A 16,711-nucleotide genomic window follows, 5' to 3' on the forward strand; every position below is an offset into this window, starting at 1 on the left:
TGATTTAAAAATAATGAAATGTTTTGGGTTACAGAGAAAAACATCCATCAAAGCTGAAGGCCTTCAGTGACTTTGTGGCAACGCGGAAACGAACCCTGGAACCACCAGAAATCCCCAACCAAGCAAGCAAAAATAAGTGACGTAATTGCACTGGGTGCAAACAAACGTGTGCCACAAGCAAAGGTCGATAAGCTCATGATTAACTTCATTTGTGAGGGTCTTCATCCATTTTCTTTGAAAGTGGAAAAAAAAAAAAGTGAAAGTGACGTGACATACAGCCAAGTATGGTAACCCATACTCGGAATTCGTGCTCTGCTTTTAACCCATCCAAATTGCGCACTCACAGCAGTGAACACAAACCCGGAGCAGTGGGCAGCCATTTATGCTGCGGCGCCCGGGCAGCAGTTGGGGGTTCGGTGCCTTGCTCAAGGGCACCTCAGTCGTGGTATTGAGGGTGGAGAGAGCGCTGCACATTCACTCCCCCCACCTACAATTCCTGCCGGCCCGAGACTTGAACTCACAACCCTTGGATTGCAAGTCCGACTCTCTAACCATTAGGCCACAATTCATTTGTGAGAGGGTCTTCATCCATTTTCTTTGGTTTGAACAACCTGCTTTTAAAGAACTTTTACTTACGTTAAATCCTCAATGCAAGGTCATATCCAGACCCACTCTCTGGACCAGAATTGATGAAGCTGCCAATCAGTTGAAGAAGACTTTGTTGTCACACCTTAGCAAAGTCAGCTATGTTGCCACCACTACTGATTGCTGGACTGCGCGCACCAGCAAAGTTACATAGGGGTGACAGCTCATTGGATAGATGAGGAAACCTTGGAGAGGAGATCCACCGCACTTGCTTGCCAGAGATTGAAAGGGTCACACACCTTTGATGTCCTGGCAGGCACTCTTGATGACATTCATTGTCAGTATAGAATAACGGGAAAAGTGGTAAAAACCACAACAGACAGTGGCTCAAACTTCATCAAGGCATTCAGTGTGTTTGGTGAGCAAAGCCAGACTGAGGAAGCAGAGTCCAAATCAGATCAAGACTCTTCTGAAGAGCCCAAAGCTGATTACCTGGACACATTCAGCATCCTGGAACAAGACAGCGGTCTTGAGTATCAGCTTCCTCCACATCAAAGGTGTGCATGCCACCTGTTAAATTTAGTTGCCACAACAGATGCTGCCTTGGCAGAAAAGAACAATGACACATACAAACGGCTATCACGTGCAGCCTTTGGGAAATGCCAAGCAATGTGGAACAAGTCAGGTCGGTCATACATGGCAGCAGAAATTGTTGAAGATAAATGCAAGCTCCAGCTCATCCGACCAAATAAGACTAGGTGGAACTCTACATACATGGCTGTGGAGAGAATCATAAGGATCATTCAAGAGAATGGTGAAGATGCCATCAGAAATGTCTGTGAAGAATTCAAAGTGAAAATGTGAGTTTAAAAAAAATAATAATAATTTCATAAGTATGAAATGACAAAGTTCCCCTTTGTGTTTCTTTTTTTATATATATTTGTGTAAAATTGTCAAAATACATTTCCATACTTGGCTACACATTCCACACCTATTCTTGGAAGAAGTTTTTTAAAAGTTGCATATGTTTTATGTCCTACAGGCTGAGTCCCGCTGAAATTGTTTTCCTGACTGAGTATTGCACTGTTATGAAACCTGTTGTAAAGGCATTGAACATTCTTCAGTCTGAGACCAACACACACATGGGGTGGCTCCTGCCAGTGATCTTCCAATTACAAACAAAACTCATCAGACTGGAGACATCCTTCAAGATGTGTCTTCCCCTTATCAGAGCAGTTCAGGATGGTGTCCAAAAGCGCTTTGGTGGGATGATGCAAGAGCCTGAACTGATTGCTGCCTCAATCCTTAAGAACACATGGACTGAGAGGGGTGAAATCATAGAAGCAGGTATGATTTCATAGTGTAATCCGTTGGTAATTTCAATCCCAGTTTTGTCTACTTTGTTACTACTCAGTAATAGTGTGTTGTTAAGTGCAGTAATATTAATCTTTGCAGTTTCTGCATTGACAGAAATATTCATTATGCATTGTGTGTTGTCACTCAACAGGTCTGGTCTATGTGAGACAACATCTTGACCAGATGGCAGAGGCAGCTGTGGAGCAAGTCGGGCAACATTCATCAGACGAAGATGATTTCTTCTCCTCCATGAAGTCCAGAAGGTCACAAGGTACAGGGGAGCTAGATGGGTACCTTGCTTGTATCTCAAACAAAATGGATCTGCTGAACTCATTTCCACACATCAAAAACCTTTCTCTCAAACTCAACACTGGTCTTCCTGCCTCAGCCGCCTGTGAGCGTCTCTTCAGCTGTGCTGGACTATTGTTCACTGCAAAGCGGGCAAGGATGAACTCTGCTAACTTTGAAAATCAACTGCTGCTCAAACTTAACAAAAAGTTCATATAGTAAGGATGAACACACAAATACACTGTAAAGATATACAGAAGGGCAGGGAAATGTTAAAAAAAATACCATGTTGTTCATTTGACGTTTTGTTATTCCACAGGTCTGTTATCTGAAAATGGCACAGTTTTGTCTTAAATACTTGAAGGTCTCTGACCCAATTTAGATTTAAAGTTTTGTAGCACGACCCATTTGTATTTAGGAAAAGGATGCTCTACTGAATCCAGTTCACAGCCATATTCAGTGGTTGTATTGTTTAAAATGTTTTATGAGATGATCTGCAATAAATGACTCATATCTTCCTAAATAATTTGAATGGTTTTTATTTTTATTTATTTTAGAATTTTCTGTATTATTGCACTTTAATTTGTATTTAATTTGTGTTCCTTCAATTAAAAACTAGTTTGAGATTTATATCCCCTTGTCTTTTTTGAACTACACTAGAATCCCCCGCTGTTAAAAAGTAACTTGGTAACTTTTACTCTGAGTAAATTTTTAATGAGGTACTTTTTACTTTTACTTGAGTAGATTAGACTGGTAACTTTACTTGTACTTCAGTAAAATTTTACTGAAGTAGCAGTACTTTTACTTGAGTCCAAAATTTTATTACTCTTTCCACCTCTGCTGCTCCAAATTCTGAAAAAAAACAGAGGTGTTAATTATAGACCTAAAACCTCTGCATGTAATAACCTAGAACGATGTCTAAGACTGGATGGCTGCTCTGTCAATTCTTCGTCATCAGTTAGGAACCTAGGTGTGCTATTTGATAGCAATCTTTCCTTAGAAAGCCACGTTTCTAGCATTTGTAAAAACTGCAGTTTTCCATCTCAAAATTAAAATCTAAATTATGACCTCTGCTCTCAATGTCAAATGCAGAAATGTTTATCCATGCGTTTATGACCTCAAGGTTAGATTATTGTAATGCTTTATTGGGTGGTTGTTCTGCACTCCAACTGGTTCAAAACGCAGCAGCTAGAGTTCTTACTAGAACCAGAAAGTATGACCATATTAGCCTGGTTCTGTCAACACTGCACTGGCTCCCTATTAAACATCTTAAAGATTTTAAAATCTTGCCTATTACTTATAAAGCCCTGAATGGTTTAGCACCTCAGTATTTGAACGAGCTCTTTGTTACATTATAGTCCTCCACGTCCGCTCCGTTCTCAAAACTCTGGCAATTTGATAATACCTAGAATATCAAAATCAACCACGGGCGGCAGATCCTTTTGCTATTTAGCGCCTAAACTCTGGAATAACCTACCTAACATTGTTCGGGAGGCAGACACACTCTTGCAGTTTAATCTAGATTAAAGACCCATCTCTTTAACCTGGCTTACACATAAACATACTAACTACACTTCTAATATCCAAATCCGTTTAAAGGATTTTTAGGCTGCATTAAGTTAGGTAAACCGGAAGCACTTCCCATAACACCTGATGTACTTGCTACATCGTTAGAAGAATGGCATCTACGCTAATATTAGTCTGTTTCTCTCTTATTCTGAGGTCACCGTAGCCACCAGATCCAGCCTGTATCCAGGTCAGATGGACCTCTACAGCCCTGAAACACAGCGGAGACCAGGACAACTAGATGAGCCCCAGATACAGATCCCCTGTAAAGACCTTGTCTCAGAACAACCACCGGGACACAGACCACATGAACCTGTTTGAGTCCTCTGCACAATGTGACATTGCTGCAGCCTGGAATTGAACTGCCCGGTTTTGTCTGGACAGAGGAGAACTGGCCCCGCGACTGACCCACTGGTTTCTCCCAAGGTTTTTTCTCCATTCTGTCACCGATGGAGTTTTGGTTCCTTGCCATTGTCGCCTCTGGCTTGCTTAGTTGGGGACACTTGGATAACTATGGATAATAGTTATCCATTGATTATCACTGGATTTGCCGAGGTTATGCTGGTCTATACAAATTTTCTAAGCACATTATCACATATTTATTTTTCTGAAATTGTCCTGGTAAGTTTAAAACATTTCATGGAGACTTTTGTCCCAATATTTATGTATTCTTATTAATATGGTATCATGTTTCAGATATTCTTGTGAATCTGGACTGCAGCTGCAATTTCAAAATGTTTGGCTAATCTTTTTTTTCCCTCTTTCTCTCTCTTTAGGAGTTGAAATGTCCACCAACAGGGTTTGGCAAAGAGTCAGGAAAGGCTACTGCTGCAACATGGCCTTGATTCATTGTAATGGATGAGGCTATTGGAAAGCGTCCCTCTGTTTCACCACCTGTTTTAATATCCCTCATCCATTCAGGGATGACCTGTGGCCATCAGCTTCATCTGTTTCTGTGGCTGCTTTCTCGACCCACCCCCACAAGCTGGACGCAAAAGTTTAAGATCCACTGATCTCTCTTAGACTTCCTAAAGTTGGAGGGAAAAAAAAGTTGATGCAAGAGAGAGAGAGCAGTGGTGGAGCTGAGGTGATGCGTGTCCTGGCGTAAACAGACAAAACCAAGTAAACCCGTTACAAAGAGGCATTTGTTGCATCCAGTTGGGACATAATTACTGATTATAATGACTTATACTGTGTTTTTACGTGTTGCGTTGCATATCGCGCTGCGTAAACATAAAACCATGTCTGCATTTGTGATGGGAGAAATGACAAACAACAAGCACTACTCTATACTGCCTCCAAAACAATTGTGTTTGAATATCAAGTGGCAAATTCTTTAAATCATATATACTATATATAATTCTTATAATATATATATATATATATATATATATATATATGTATATATGTACTTACAGGCTGTGAGTCAGAAGCGCCAGACTGTCCTTGCAAATTTGGAACTGCCCCACTTTATAGTAACAGCCTTTTTGCACAGAAGCATTGTAGACTACTCTAAAGGTTAAGGAAACAGTCTTCTGTAAAATCGGTTGGCTGATTTAATGAAGGGCTTGCGGCAACCACATGTTAGTTAAGGAAACAGTCTTCTGTAAAATCGGTTGGCTGATTGAGTTGATGTATTTCCTCAGTGACCAGCACGGATCAGCCACAGGCATGACCGAAGTGAATATCGTCCTCTTTTGGAAGGCCCAACAAAGTAGTTTGGCTTTCACACTGAAAACACACAGCGTTCCAAACACATGGCGGCAACAACAATACTACAGCGAGAATAAAAACCTAAGCCTTCTTTCTTTGCATCAACATTTGGCTGTGTTATGCAAATCTTCCCACATCGTGTACGTAGACATGTGGGGTTTGTGTTTAAACGAGGCATTTTAGGAGGGCATGGACAAGTCTAACTATTATAAAAGAATATCTCTTTGGATTTGAGACTTTAGTCTTTGCAACTTTACAGATCTTTCTTTATAGCACCCAAGAGCTTGTAATACTCCAAAGAGAAAGGAATAATTGAACTAGCATCATAATGCCCTTTAAAACTTAAATATTGTTAAATGCTTACATAAAACAACAATTCCAACAATTCTTTAATGTTATAGATTGGGCCCTAGGCATAGTGCTGGGTAAAGCATGCTTCAGCAATGCCCTCATAGTGCCTGTTCAACCTCTACAAAAACTTCACCAATCTCCTTCACTTCAGCTTCTGTAGGCCTTCTTGTGATGACTGGATTACAGCTGATGGAGTGGTACGGTTGTCATTGGGCAACACTGAAAGCTCTGATGAAATTGTTCCACAGGCAAGCCAAAAAAGATTCAATGGTCGGAAGGAAATAAATGTAAGTTTTCCCTCAAACATGGTTATCCCTCTGAACATCAAAATATGCCTCCAGAATGGGCACTGTATGGTCCTAAGTATATTGTGTTAGGCTTCCCGGGTGTTACCCTGAAAGAAGAAAAATTAGTGCAAGTTGGAAACCAGGAAGGATTCTGGGAAATGTAGTGCTGCGATGCCCAACAGAATCCAACTAGGAAGGGAGGATGGGTGGCGTGCCCCTGGTGCACCGCGAACAGTGAAAGCGGAGGTGGTTCAGGACAAGATGGGAAACCTCCCAGGTGTCATCAGGGATACAGGGTACCCAAGGAGGCACCATCAACACAGGAAGCCATTGAGGCACGGTAGCACCGGAGGCGCAAAAGCTGGGAGATGGACTATAAGGAGTGCCAGCTGAGAGACTATTATCTATAATTGTCCGGTTGTACAGGTATACCAGGGAGGTGCAGGGACCAGTTTAGAAAGTAATGGCGGATGTCAGATGAACAGGGAGCTGCCATGGGGGTGCTGGTGGCACAGGGCTAACAGGCCTTATAGTTAAAGCCTCCATGGCCGTGACAAGGGAGGCTAGGGACATTGAGAAACTGGAATGGCCACCCTCAAAGAGTAGCACAGGGTAAACTGGAGGCATGGGAACAAACCATCGTGGCCGTGACGAGAAGGCTGGTGATGGTCGCTGTAGCTATGACATGAGGGAGCTAGGAGCATTGAAGCAATCAGAACAGCCTCTTTGGCTGGACGACCTCTTGCTTGGGGTTCCATTATAGGTTTTTTGGTGTGCTGCCCAAATACACATTATTGCTAAAGTCAACAACTGACAACTTGTCAAGCAACAGTCAAACATTGGCCGAGAAGAGCGTGGGAAGAGAGTTGGGTCTGTTACTAGCCTTTAGCCTGGCTGTCCCAGGCCAGCCTGCTGTCTACCTTCTGCTTCGCACACACTACTTTCTCCCACCCCTTAGCTGGTGTGTATTGGCTCCTCCAGCTTACTGTCCTCGGGGCCTTGGTATGCCCAACAATGGCTTTCTCTGGTTTCAATCACTGTCTTGGGATTGATTGAGTTGAAAGAAAGTTCAGATTAAACTGAACTTCCACCACAACCATTTTGTACTGACATACTTGCTGATAATTGAGAAGCCTGTGCAATACTGGGCAACAGAAGTATCTAAGTTGAATTAAAAAAATAAGACTGATTTCACCTTGGCAACCGCTAGTTGGTCTGATAGGTCTTAAGACCCGTCTCAACTTAGAGGTTTAAGATTGCAATGGCCTGGATACTAATTACTTCCAGACAAAGTGAGCAACACTAATCACAATGCAGTGTTTTATAGTAAGACAGCACTCTTAAATCTCAGGGCCATTTTATTCACAGTAAAATTCCTTTGAGTTTGAGTTGGCACAGCTATGTTAAAAAAGAGCCATAACATTAAAATTTCTCTGAATTTGCTGTAAATTCTACTGTAAACCTGGTCAGACAGCAGTTGTCAGAATACAATTACAAAATAAAAATATAATTATATACACATACATACATACATATTTATTTACTTTTAAATACAACAATACATTACATTTTTTTGGATGTTTGTTACAGTGTATTCTTTTTCTCTGGGCAGTTCTATTTCTGAGATCTTCACATAGCTTTTTTTTCATCTGTTATAGATAGTTTTCCATTATCAGGTATTCATTTCTTTTGAGGGCAACTGCTCTTATAAATCAGCAAAATACCACAAAAGGAGTTTGCTCTGAATCATATAACTCCTCTGTAGGGGTCATGGAGACTGTGCAGTTTAGTCAGATTGTCTACATTTTAACGCTGTTTTGCACCACCCATAAATGTGATTTCATATAACAATTTATTAGTAGCATTTGTAATTATTGACATCCTATCTGCAGTTTGAATGTATCCATTTACTGGTGAATGAGGTCGGGTCATTGTCTTATTTTTATTGATCACAGTAAATATAATTCAAATTATTTATTAATAGGTTTGCAACTGAATGTATGTTTAAGCAGCTCTGGCACTGAAACAAGCAAAGATGCTTGCTCTATAATTGCAAGAAACAAAATGATGACCCTTAATATTTGCTCGCCTTCATCTACTAAAGATGCACATGAAGGTGAATGGGACAAAGTTATTTAGATCTTATTGCACTGAATTTTTAGGAGTTTCTTCAGCCATAAGGGACAGTCAATATGGGCTTATTTTCCGGTTGATCTTTTATTGTGCATTCTTTAATGCATTTGTAGGAGTGTGATGGATCGTTGCTTCTCACAGACCATATTGCTACAACGCACTGTGCTGCAGATTTGCCCATACAAACATTAGAAGATTAGACCTCCTGTCGCCATCGCCGTTCCAAACCCTCAACGTCCGTTCCGACCTGTCCACAATGCCCGCCGTCTTCCTGCCGCCCAACCGCTCAACCGATCCAGAAACGCAGCGAGGTTCACCTGTCGTTCAGCCCACACCCTCCTCCCATCGCCCAACCACGTTCCGCCCACGCCCAAATCACACATCACTGGCACGTTTCAACATGTACCTAAACTCACTCAGTTCAGTCTTATGCTCTCCAGAGTTTGGCGCTTCTGCAAGTGAACTGACGCCTTGTGGTGCCATCCCCAAAGAGTGTTCAAAATCACTCTCACAGACTTTTTTCCTGACTGCTCAGCTGGTGGAATGACCTCCCCATCTTCATTCAACAGCTGAGTCTTTACTCATTTTTAAAAAACATCTAAAGACCTCATCTTTTTGCCTCGCACTTAACCAACTAATACTTCAGTACTTACCTTTTCTTTTTCTTTTGTCTATCATATTCAAAAAAAAAAAAAAACTCTATTAATGGTTCTGTACCAGACTAACTGAGACTTGTCATAGCAACTTTTGTATACCGCTGTTGCTTCTCGCTGATCTGATTGTTTATTGTTCTTTCATTTGTAAGTCAGCTTTGGATAAAAGCGCCTGCTAAAATGATAAATGTAAATGTAATGTAAATGGTACTGTTTTTTGCCTTTTTGTTCTGTTTTCAAACCTTTTGGCTGAAGTCTGGGCCTTGCTTGTTTGTTTGTTTTCTCATCATTTTTATTGTTTTTCCCATTTAAAGGGAGATTTCATTTTTGTAGCACTGTTTGTGGCTGGGTTCTGTCCCAGAACCCCAAACACTTACTGAATAGATTGTATTCTCTCATTTGTATGTTCCTTTGGAGATAAAAGCTGCATGTACAGCAAACCCTGCAAACAAGCCTCGCACTAGCTCCCCTTTATGGGCCCACTGAGAGCTGCCAGCGCAGGGGCTGGCCCTGAGAGTTTGCTCATTGGCAAAACGCTAGTCCCAGCACCAGCCCCACACGGGCAGCCCCTCACTTAGCCTCCAGGAAGCCTTAGCACAGCTTACTGGTGTACACAAAGCTTGGAAGTCACCGCTATGGAGGTAAGCCATAAGTTTTTCTTTGTCAGTGAGCCAACACTGCCGATCCAAGCTGGAATCGCCCAACACTAAAAGCGCCAGACGGCCCGGATCACGGTTTTTAAATTCACTTTACTGTTTACCAATCTTCATTTAAAATTGATACTGTTGCAAATGTTTGCTTTCATTGTAATTATAAATATATATAAAACGATTCATTAATGATGAATGCATTTTAAAAAGTAAACAACTCAATTTTGATTAAGCTGGCATGAGAAAAATTAATTTACACTATTATTTATTTACAAACTATGCAATTACAGTAAAAGAAGAAGAAGAAAAACACTCAGGTACACTTGGCTACCTACAATATGTTTCATTTGTTAACATTAGGTTATCTACCCAACATGAACTAACATGACAAATACTTAACATTAAATTTTAGTTAATCATAGTTACTATATTAACCTAGTAAGCACTTCAACATTTACTAATACATTGTTAAGAACAAAGTTGTGCTTTGTTAACATTATTTCTAATGGATCAGAGCTAACATGAACAAAGAACAGTTGTTGTTTTTTAACAGTATCAAAGATTAATGCATACAAATGTATTAAGCTCATTGTTATTTAATAATGTTAATTTCAACATTTACTAACATTAACTAATGATACCTTATTGTAAAGAGACACAAAACTTAGTGTTTTTGAACAACAACACATTAGTAAAATGGCAAAGTTTTAAAATTAAAAACATTTTGTACTTTTATTTATTTATCTAATCATTTAGAACTATTACCATGGATCATTTTTGAGTGAGACAATGAATACTTTTCCTCGGTTGTTGCCCATATTCAAATTACTCAGGATTTATGGTTTCAGTGGTGTAAGATGTCTTTCCACATCTTAATCCGGTGACATCTTTGTTTGGGAGCTTTCATTTCTGCACCTGTTAAGAGCAAATAATATAAAAGTATCTATTAGTAAAGGTAAACGTACGCATCATTGTGGAACTACATTAAATGTATGTTGTAGCATGTACTCGTTATTTGACAGACTACTTTACAGCACTAACTGCAGTGACAGCACACAAGTGGTTGTGCCCAGCATGATTAATATTTAGTGTAGCATGCTAATTAAAGAGAGTTCACCCAAAATATGTAAATCATTTAGTCCCCTTCTTCATACTGTCCGCATTCGGACAAACTTGTTGGGTTTGATTACCGCATTCTTCAAAGTATCTTCTTTGAGTTCCCTGCAGAAAACAGAAGTCAGAGGTTTGGCAAAAATGTAAAATGACAGAATTTCTGCTAACTATACACTGAATTAAATTAATAAACACTTTTCACCATTCATCGCTATCCAGAAAAATAACAGTGAATCCTGCAATAAAATGCTTGAAAGATACACATTCAGTAGATCCAAAGCTTGCTGTTGATCAGGTATCTTCAGTTATTATTCCCTGCAGTTACTGCTGAAAATTAACATGGTGAAACGGTCAGTTCAGACATTTTACTTGAACTTACTTTCTCATTGTCTCTAATGCTCGCTGCTAGTTCAGTCAGGAGTATAATAAAGATGATGTCCACGGTCTTGGACTCAAAGCACTGCTCTGTGTTCACAAGTGTCTGAGTAATGTCTGCCATTCCTTCAGCGATGACACTTCTCTTGGTTACTACAAAACATAGAAATATTAAAATAAATGTGTAGCATGTTAAGAGAAATAATCAGTTACTCCTGTGTGACTCTACATCTTGAGTGAAGAAGCAATGAAAGTAAAGTGATGTGTTTGTGTTGTAGTCACATGTGTTTTGGCAGAGATGAGCATCTGTATAGTCTGCTTAGCTTATGTATTTAGTTAAGGTAATTTTAAAACAACGACCATATACGCACTTAAACAAATCTTCCACTAGTATATACGTCAAGAAATATGGGGGAAAAGACAACGTTTGCTTATTGCAACTGCATTTAAAAAACAAGAATGCGGAGGCTAAAAATACAAACAAACCTTTCTCTTTGTATATGCTGGACCGCCATTATCCTCCTCTTCCTCATCTGTTTGTCGGCGGACCGTAGTGTTGCTCGTCAGTTTTCTGCAGCGTAAACACTCTAGACCCACACAACAATACTTAGTTTACTTACGTTTTCGCACAAAACCCGAATAACACTCACCGATGCCGAGTCTGAGCCGAGGGCGCCGCAGGGCAGCCGAGCTCGGGCCGATTACTACATGCTGTCTGGGTGCCAAGTCTGAGCCGAGGGCGCCCTGTGTGAGTCTACATGATCCTGTCCAAATAATTTCTTCATTATGACTTAAAAACATTTAAAATATTAAAACAGGACAAAATTTCATGCAGTGGTATTCTAGGGAAAAATTAAATTATTAAATCTAAATAATGTTTGCAGAGATCAGTCTCTGGATGAGATCAGTGAGTCAGGACACTACATGATGATTGAATCATCAATAAATAACCCTCACTATCTGATCAGTTTGTCTTCTCACAACTTTTGCTATAAGAACTGTGCTTCAGAAACGCAGTTACAGCAGCCAGAAAAACATTAAAGTAAAGAGGTCAAGGGTCAAAAGCCCAACTAAAGCAAGCACTTACCTCCATAATGGCGACTTCAAACGTTATTATTTTCAATAAAACAGCACAAAGCTAACATTGTCATGTAAGTAAATTTAACGAATGTTACAATATCCACTATAATTGTCAGCTAGTAAAAACAGTTTTATCAGTCATTATTTGTGTATGAACCAGCGCAAACAGATAATGTTACCTCACAAAGTTAGCCATCAGTCTCCTTGCTTACGCTGAGCATACCAGCTTATTTCTGGTTCAAACACATATGGCTTAATTAAACCAATATTTCCACTAGCCATTGATACTGTATCATGTTTACTACAGTTCAGTTAGTGGATCAGGAGGCGCTGGCTCATGGTGTGTGACTGAGTGGAGGCGGGGCTAATTTGCATATTCATAGATCCGCGTATAGTAAATGAGGCAAGGGTGTAGAGTTATATTCAAGGCATGAGACAATTATTCTCACAAGAAAAAAATATTTAAAGTGGTCATATGATGCGATTTCAAGTTTTCCTTTCTCTTTGGAGTGTTACAAGCTCTTGGTGCATAAACAAGATCTGTAAAGTTGCAAAGACTAAAGTCTCAAATCCAAAGACATATTCTTTATAAAAGTTAAGAGTCAACCACGTACCACTTAAACACCTCATTTAAACACGCCCCACATCTCTACGTCACTGTGTGGGAAGATAACACCGCCCAGATGTTCACACAAAGAAAGAAGGCGTAACTTTTATTCTCTCTGCTGCCGCCGGCACCATGTTGTGGAGAAGCTGTGTGTTTCGTTGTGAAAGCAAAACTACTTTGTTTGGCCTTCCAAAAGAGGACATGACTAGAAATCAGTGGTTAAGTTGTTTTTACAACACTGTTCCAGAACAGTTCAACCCAAATATTCAGATGTGTGCTGTGCATTTTATGGAGGATGAGGACTGTTTCCTGAACCAGTAGCCTAAAATGAGTCTGTGTTTCTATAAAGTGGGGCAGTTCCAACTTTGCAAGGACAGTCTGGCACTTCTGACTCACAGTCTGTAAGTACGTTTTTTATATTTAAAGAATGTGCCACTGATGATTCAAACACAAGTTTTGAGCAGTGTAGAGTAGCACTTGTTATTCGATGTTTCTCCGATCACAAATGCAGACATGGTTTTATGTTTACGCAGCGCGATACGCAACACAACATGTAAAACACAGTATAAGTCATTATAATCAGTAATTATGTCCCCACTGGATGCAACAAATGCCTTGTTTGTAATGGGTTTTATTGGTTTTGTCGCACTGGGACACGGCATCACAGTATGGTAAGGTGTGTAACATTTCCGCCACACGCTTGATGTATTCAGCCAATCACAATGCACTGGATAGCTGGCCAATCAGAGCACACCTCTCTTTTCAGAGCGCTGAGTTTTGTAAAAATCGACACGTTTCAGAAAGCATAGAGGAGAAACAATAATGTACATTATATGGAAAATAAAGTGTTTTTTGAACCTTAATCCCCATAAACACATTGCATTACACCAAATACACAACATAATGTTCTTTTTAGCAACATCATATGACCCCTTTAAATATATGTTCTTTTTAGCAACATCATATGACCCCTTTAAATATGTAGTTAAGATGGTAAAGTCACTGCCTACTGCCTGCTGAGTCAGTTTCTCCCCAACACTGTTTTTGTATCTTTGGTTTTTGCATTATGCCCACTTTTTTTTTCTTGTATTTTTCTGTTACAGTTTGGCTGGAGTTTTTTTTTTTTTTTTTTTACTTTTGAACTTGCAATCTCAAGTAAAGCACTTTTTGTTCAGTTATCTAAGCCTCCATCTGTAAAAGCACAGTGGTAAAGGAGCAGTTCAGTTCGATCCCATCCCTAGACACCCCGTCACATATATGCTGATCCAGATCTAGAGGGCATGCTTGGACCTGGCTGAAGGGCTGAGCCAGATCTGGGGGATTTGCAGGAGCATGGCTGGGATTTGTTTTGTCTCATTAAATGATAGAGGTGAAGCCATGCAGAAAGGAGGTGAAAGAGGCAAAGTTGTGGAAGGAATGCTGATGTGTGTTTGTAGGCGTGGAGCTGGATGGTGCCTGATAGAAAAGGTTGATATGGGTAAACTGAGTGAATATGGTAAACATATTGAGCTCTTGCTCATTTGCTGCTTGCATCTATCAAGTATGGCCAGTTCTGTGTCATCTGTCTTGAGAACACTGCTAATCCTTTCAGCAGACTTCAAGTGTTGTTTCAATTTTGGGAAAACATTTTGGTATGGATATGGATGGGATATAGAATGTATAATGTTTCAATACACAAGCATTTCAATCAAATGTAATTTAAGCAAAATTTCAAACCTTTAACCCATGGGGAATCAACCCATGGCAACAGTTTAAAGTAGCCCAATTCCATGGGGAAAAAGCAGACTTTACAACCCCTGCATCTAAGGCAAAAGAGGTCAGAATTGACTGATCACGGGTTGAGGAAGGGAGAGATGTGACAGATCATGCTGGAGGATTTGCTGCTCAGCAGATTCTGAGCTCACTGACAATATCTGATCTTCCTTTACAGAGTGCACGTGATCATGAAATCGAAAGTGAAAGCGAACAGTGAGAGTGCTCATTCAAAAAAGAGATTTAAACACTCTGCATATTGATGGTGGCTCCATGGTGCTCAAAAATTATATGCACATCTAGAATGTTTGTGGGACTGGACACAAAACTCATGGGAGCAGGTGATAATGGTCAGAAATTCAGCGGGAGCAGGATTAAGAAAACAGTCCCTCGCAGGGCTCTAATACAAAAACGCACACAATGAATTGTGTCTGTAGAAAGCAAAAGCTGAATCCCAGACATTTTGGGGGATTTCCCGTCCAGATGCATTTTTTAGGTCCTAAAAGAGGATGTATGGTCATCCTAATATAACAAATGCACAAATAAATGAATAAATAAAATAAAAATGACTGAACCCTGCACATGACATACAGATAATATATATATATTAGGCTACGCCCCTAGATATCTATTATTGTTTTAACCCACTTATGCCAACAGCTCACCTGGTTAACTACAGCACTGAAACTTGACACTAATTACTATTTTAAGTATAATGTGTCTTCTAAACTATGTTAATCTGTGGTGGAGAACTGTGGGGTAATAATAGCAAAGTTTGAGACACAAGTGCAAAAAGTTACAGATGTAGAAACAAAAAGTTTTCTACCTCTGCCCTGTTGTATAACCACTGACCTCCAGGACTCCTGGTTAATCTGTGGTGATTCTCGCCATAATGGCGAATACTGTTATTGGCTGTTTCATTTGCAGATTATTAAAGAACACTTTTGCTCTAGGCACAGCAGTATTTCTGCTGTAATGGATATCGCAGCAAACAAGCTTCCGTGCCGCCGCCACCCGCTGCCTAGCCAAAAAGTAAAACAACTGCGTGCGTGTGCGTGTCGGGCGAATGGCCCGGCTTGACCAGCTATCGCCCTCATCTGGCAATACATCACCGCGATGGTAATGGCGCGAATAATGGTCGCACATGGCGCTTCATGGCGAAACTGGGTGACAACGCAAGAGGATGACCATGCATCGAGCCGCGACACCATCATCTCCGCTCCACGCGCCCACAGCACAAGAGAGTGCGGCGCAGAGCCGCGGTCGCGCGGCAATAACGGAGTAGTAATCGCGAGGTCGGTTATGAAGCGTCATTTCTCCGATAAACACCTGAAACGACTGATGCACTGCACTGTGCAGGAGCGCATCAGTTAGCACCCAGCCTCTAAGGCCTCTCCATTAGCTGCTTTCTCCTGGTTCATTTATTCACGCACAAACAGTGGCTGAAAGCTTCGTGATGTTCTAGTCAAATTGTGCTTCTTGGTGAAGCCTGGATGCGAGCGTGCAAAGCAGTACTATGCGGAAAAGGTACTGGCTTATGAATAATATTAAAAACTTAATATGACGTTGGTCAGTAGGATGGCAGGCGTTTGTAAGCAAGCGAATACAGGTGTTTTTAACAAGGGATCACAAAAGAAAGGGAAACATTTGTGGCGTTTAATATGAGTATAAGTTAGGATTTAAAGGATAGTTCACCAAAAATAACAAGCATTCATAAAAAATAAAAACTCCAGCTGAACTGCTCAAAGGAAGATATTTGTAAGAAAGTTGGTAACCACAGTATTTCTTGGATTCCCACACATACAACTTGGGAAAGTCACTGGAACTGTTTGATTACCCAGATTCTTCAAAAAAATCTAATTACCAAGTGAAAACCAGTAAGAAAACATCACTTCAACGCAATGCATGCAGCTCTGTATTGATGCAGTAATTTGTTAAAATGAAATGAAAATATTATTTTCATTTACAGTGCAAAACTAATTTTGCACGGTTCAATATTATTGTATCGACCACGATAAAATAACGATTCAATCTTACAACACCTTCATATATCAAACAAAAACATAAAAAAGAACTCAAACGCATCCAATGCGAGATTTATTCACTCATCATTTTGCAGATGTAGAGTTTAAAAAATATAAAGTTGAATTCTCAGTGCAGAAGTAGGTAATACGGAAATCTTGCTCTGGGGTCCAAAGTTAT

At 40.2% G+C, this 16,711-nt stretch overlaps 1 protein-coding gene across 1 annotated transcript; it reads left to right on the top strand.

Annotated features, from left to right (window-relative positions):
* The first annotated feature begins 790 nt into the window (after positions 1-790).
* Positions 791-2,751, top strand: LOC109063931. Its single transcript, XM_019080941.2, has 3 exons — positions 791-1,445; positions 1,628-1,932; positions 2,093-2,751. The coding sequence occupies exons 1-3, from the start codon at positions 1,255-1,257 to the stop codon at positions 2,446-2,448; spliced, it is 852 nt and encodes a 283-aa protein (XP_018936486.2). The 5' UTR covers positions 791-1,254; the 3' UTR covers positions 2,449-2,751.
* Positions 2,752-16,711: the final 13,960 nt, after the last annotated feature.

Source organism: Cyprinus carpio, chromosome A15, assembly GCF_018340385.1.
Source record: "Cyprinus carpio isolate SPL01 chromosome A15, ASM1834038v1, whole genome shotgun sequence".
Taxonomy (NCBI): domain Eukaryota; kingdom Metazoa; phylum Chordata; class Actinopteri; order Cypriniformes; family Cyprinidae; genus Cyprinus; species Cyprinus carpio.

What these genes read in the sequence shown, in the direction of transcription:
- LOC109063931 (XM_019080941.2), top strand. Translation starts at nt 1,255, where the DNA reads ATGTGGAACAAGTCAGGTCGGTCATACATGGCAGCAGAAATTGTTGAA. An exon ending in GAAGAATTCAAAGTGAAAAT is followed by an intron (nt 1,446 to 1,627) that starts GTGAGTTTAAAA and finishes TATGTCCTACAG; the next exon opens with GCTGAGTCCCGCTGAAATTG. An exon ending in GGGTGAAATCATAGAAGCAG is followed by an intron (nt 1,933 to 2,092) that starts GTATGATTTCAT and finishes GTCACTCAACAG; the next exon opens with GTCTGGTCTATGTGAGACAA.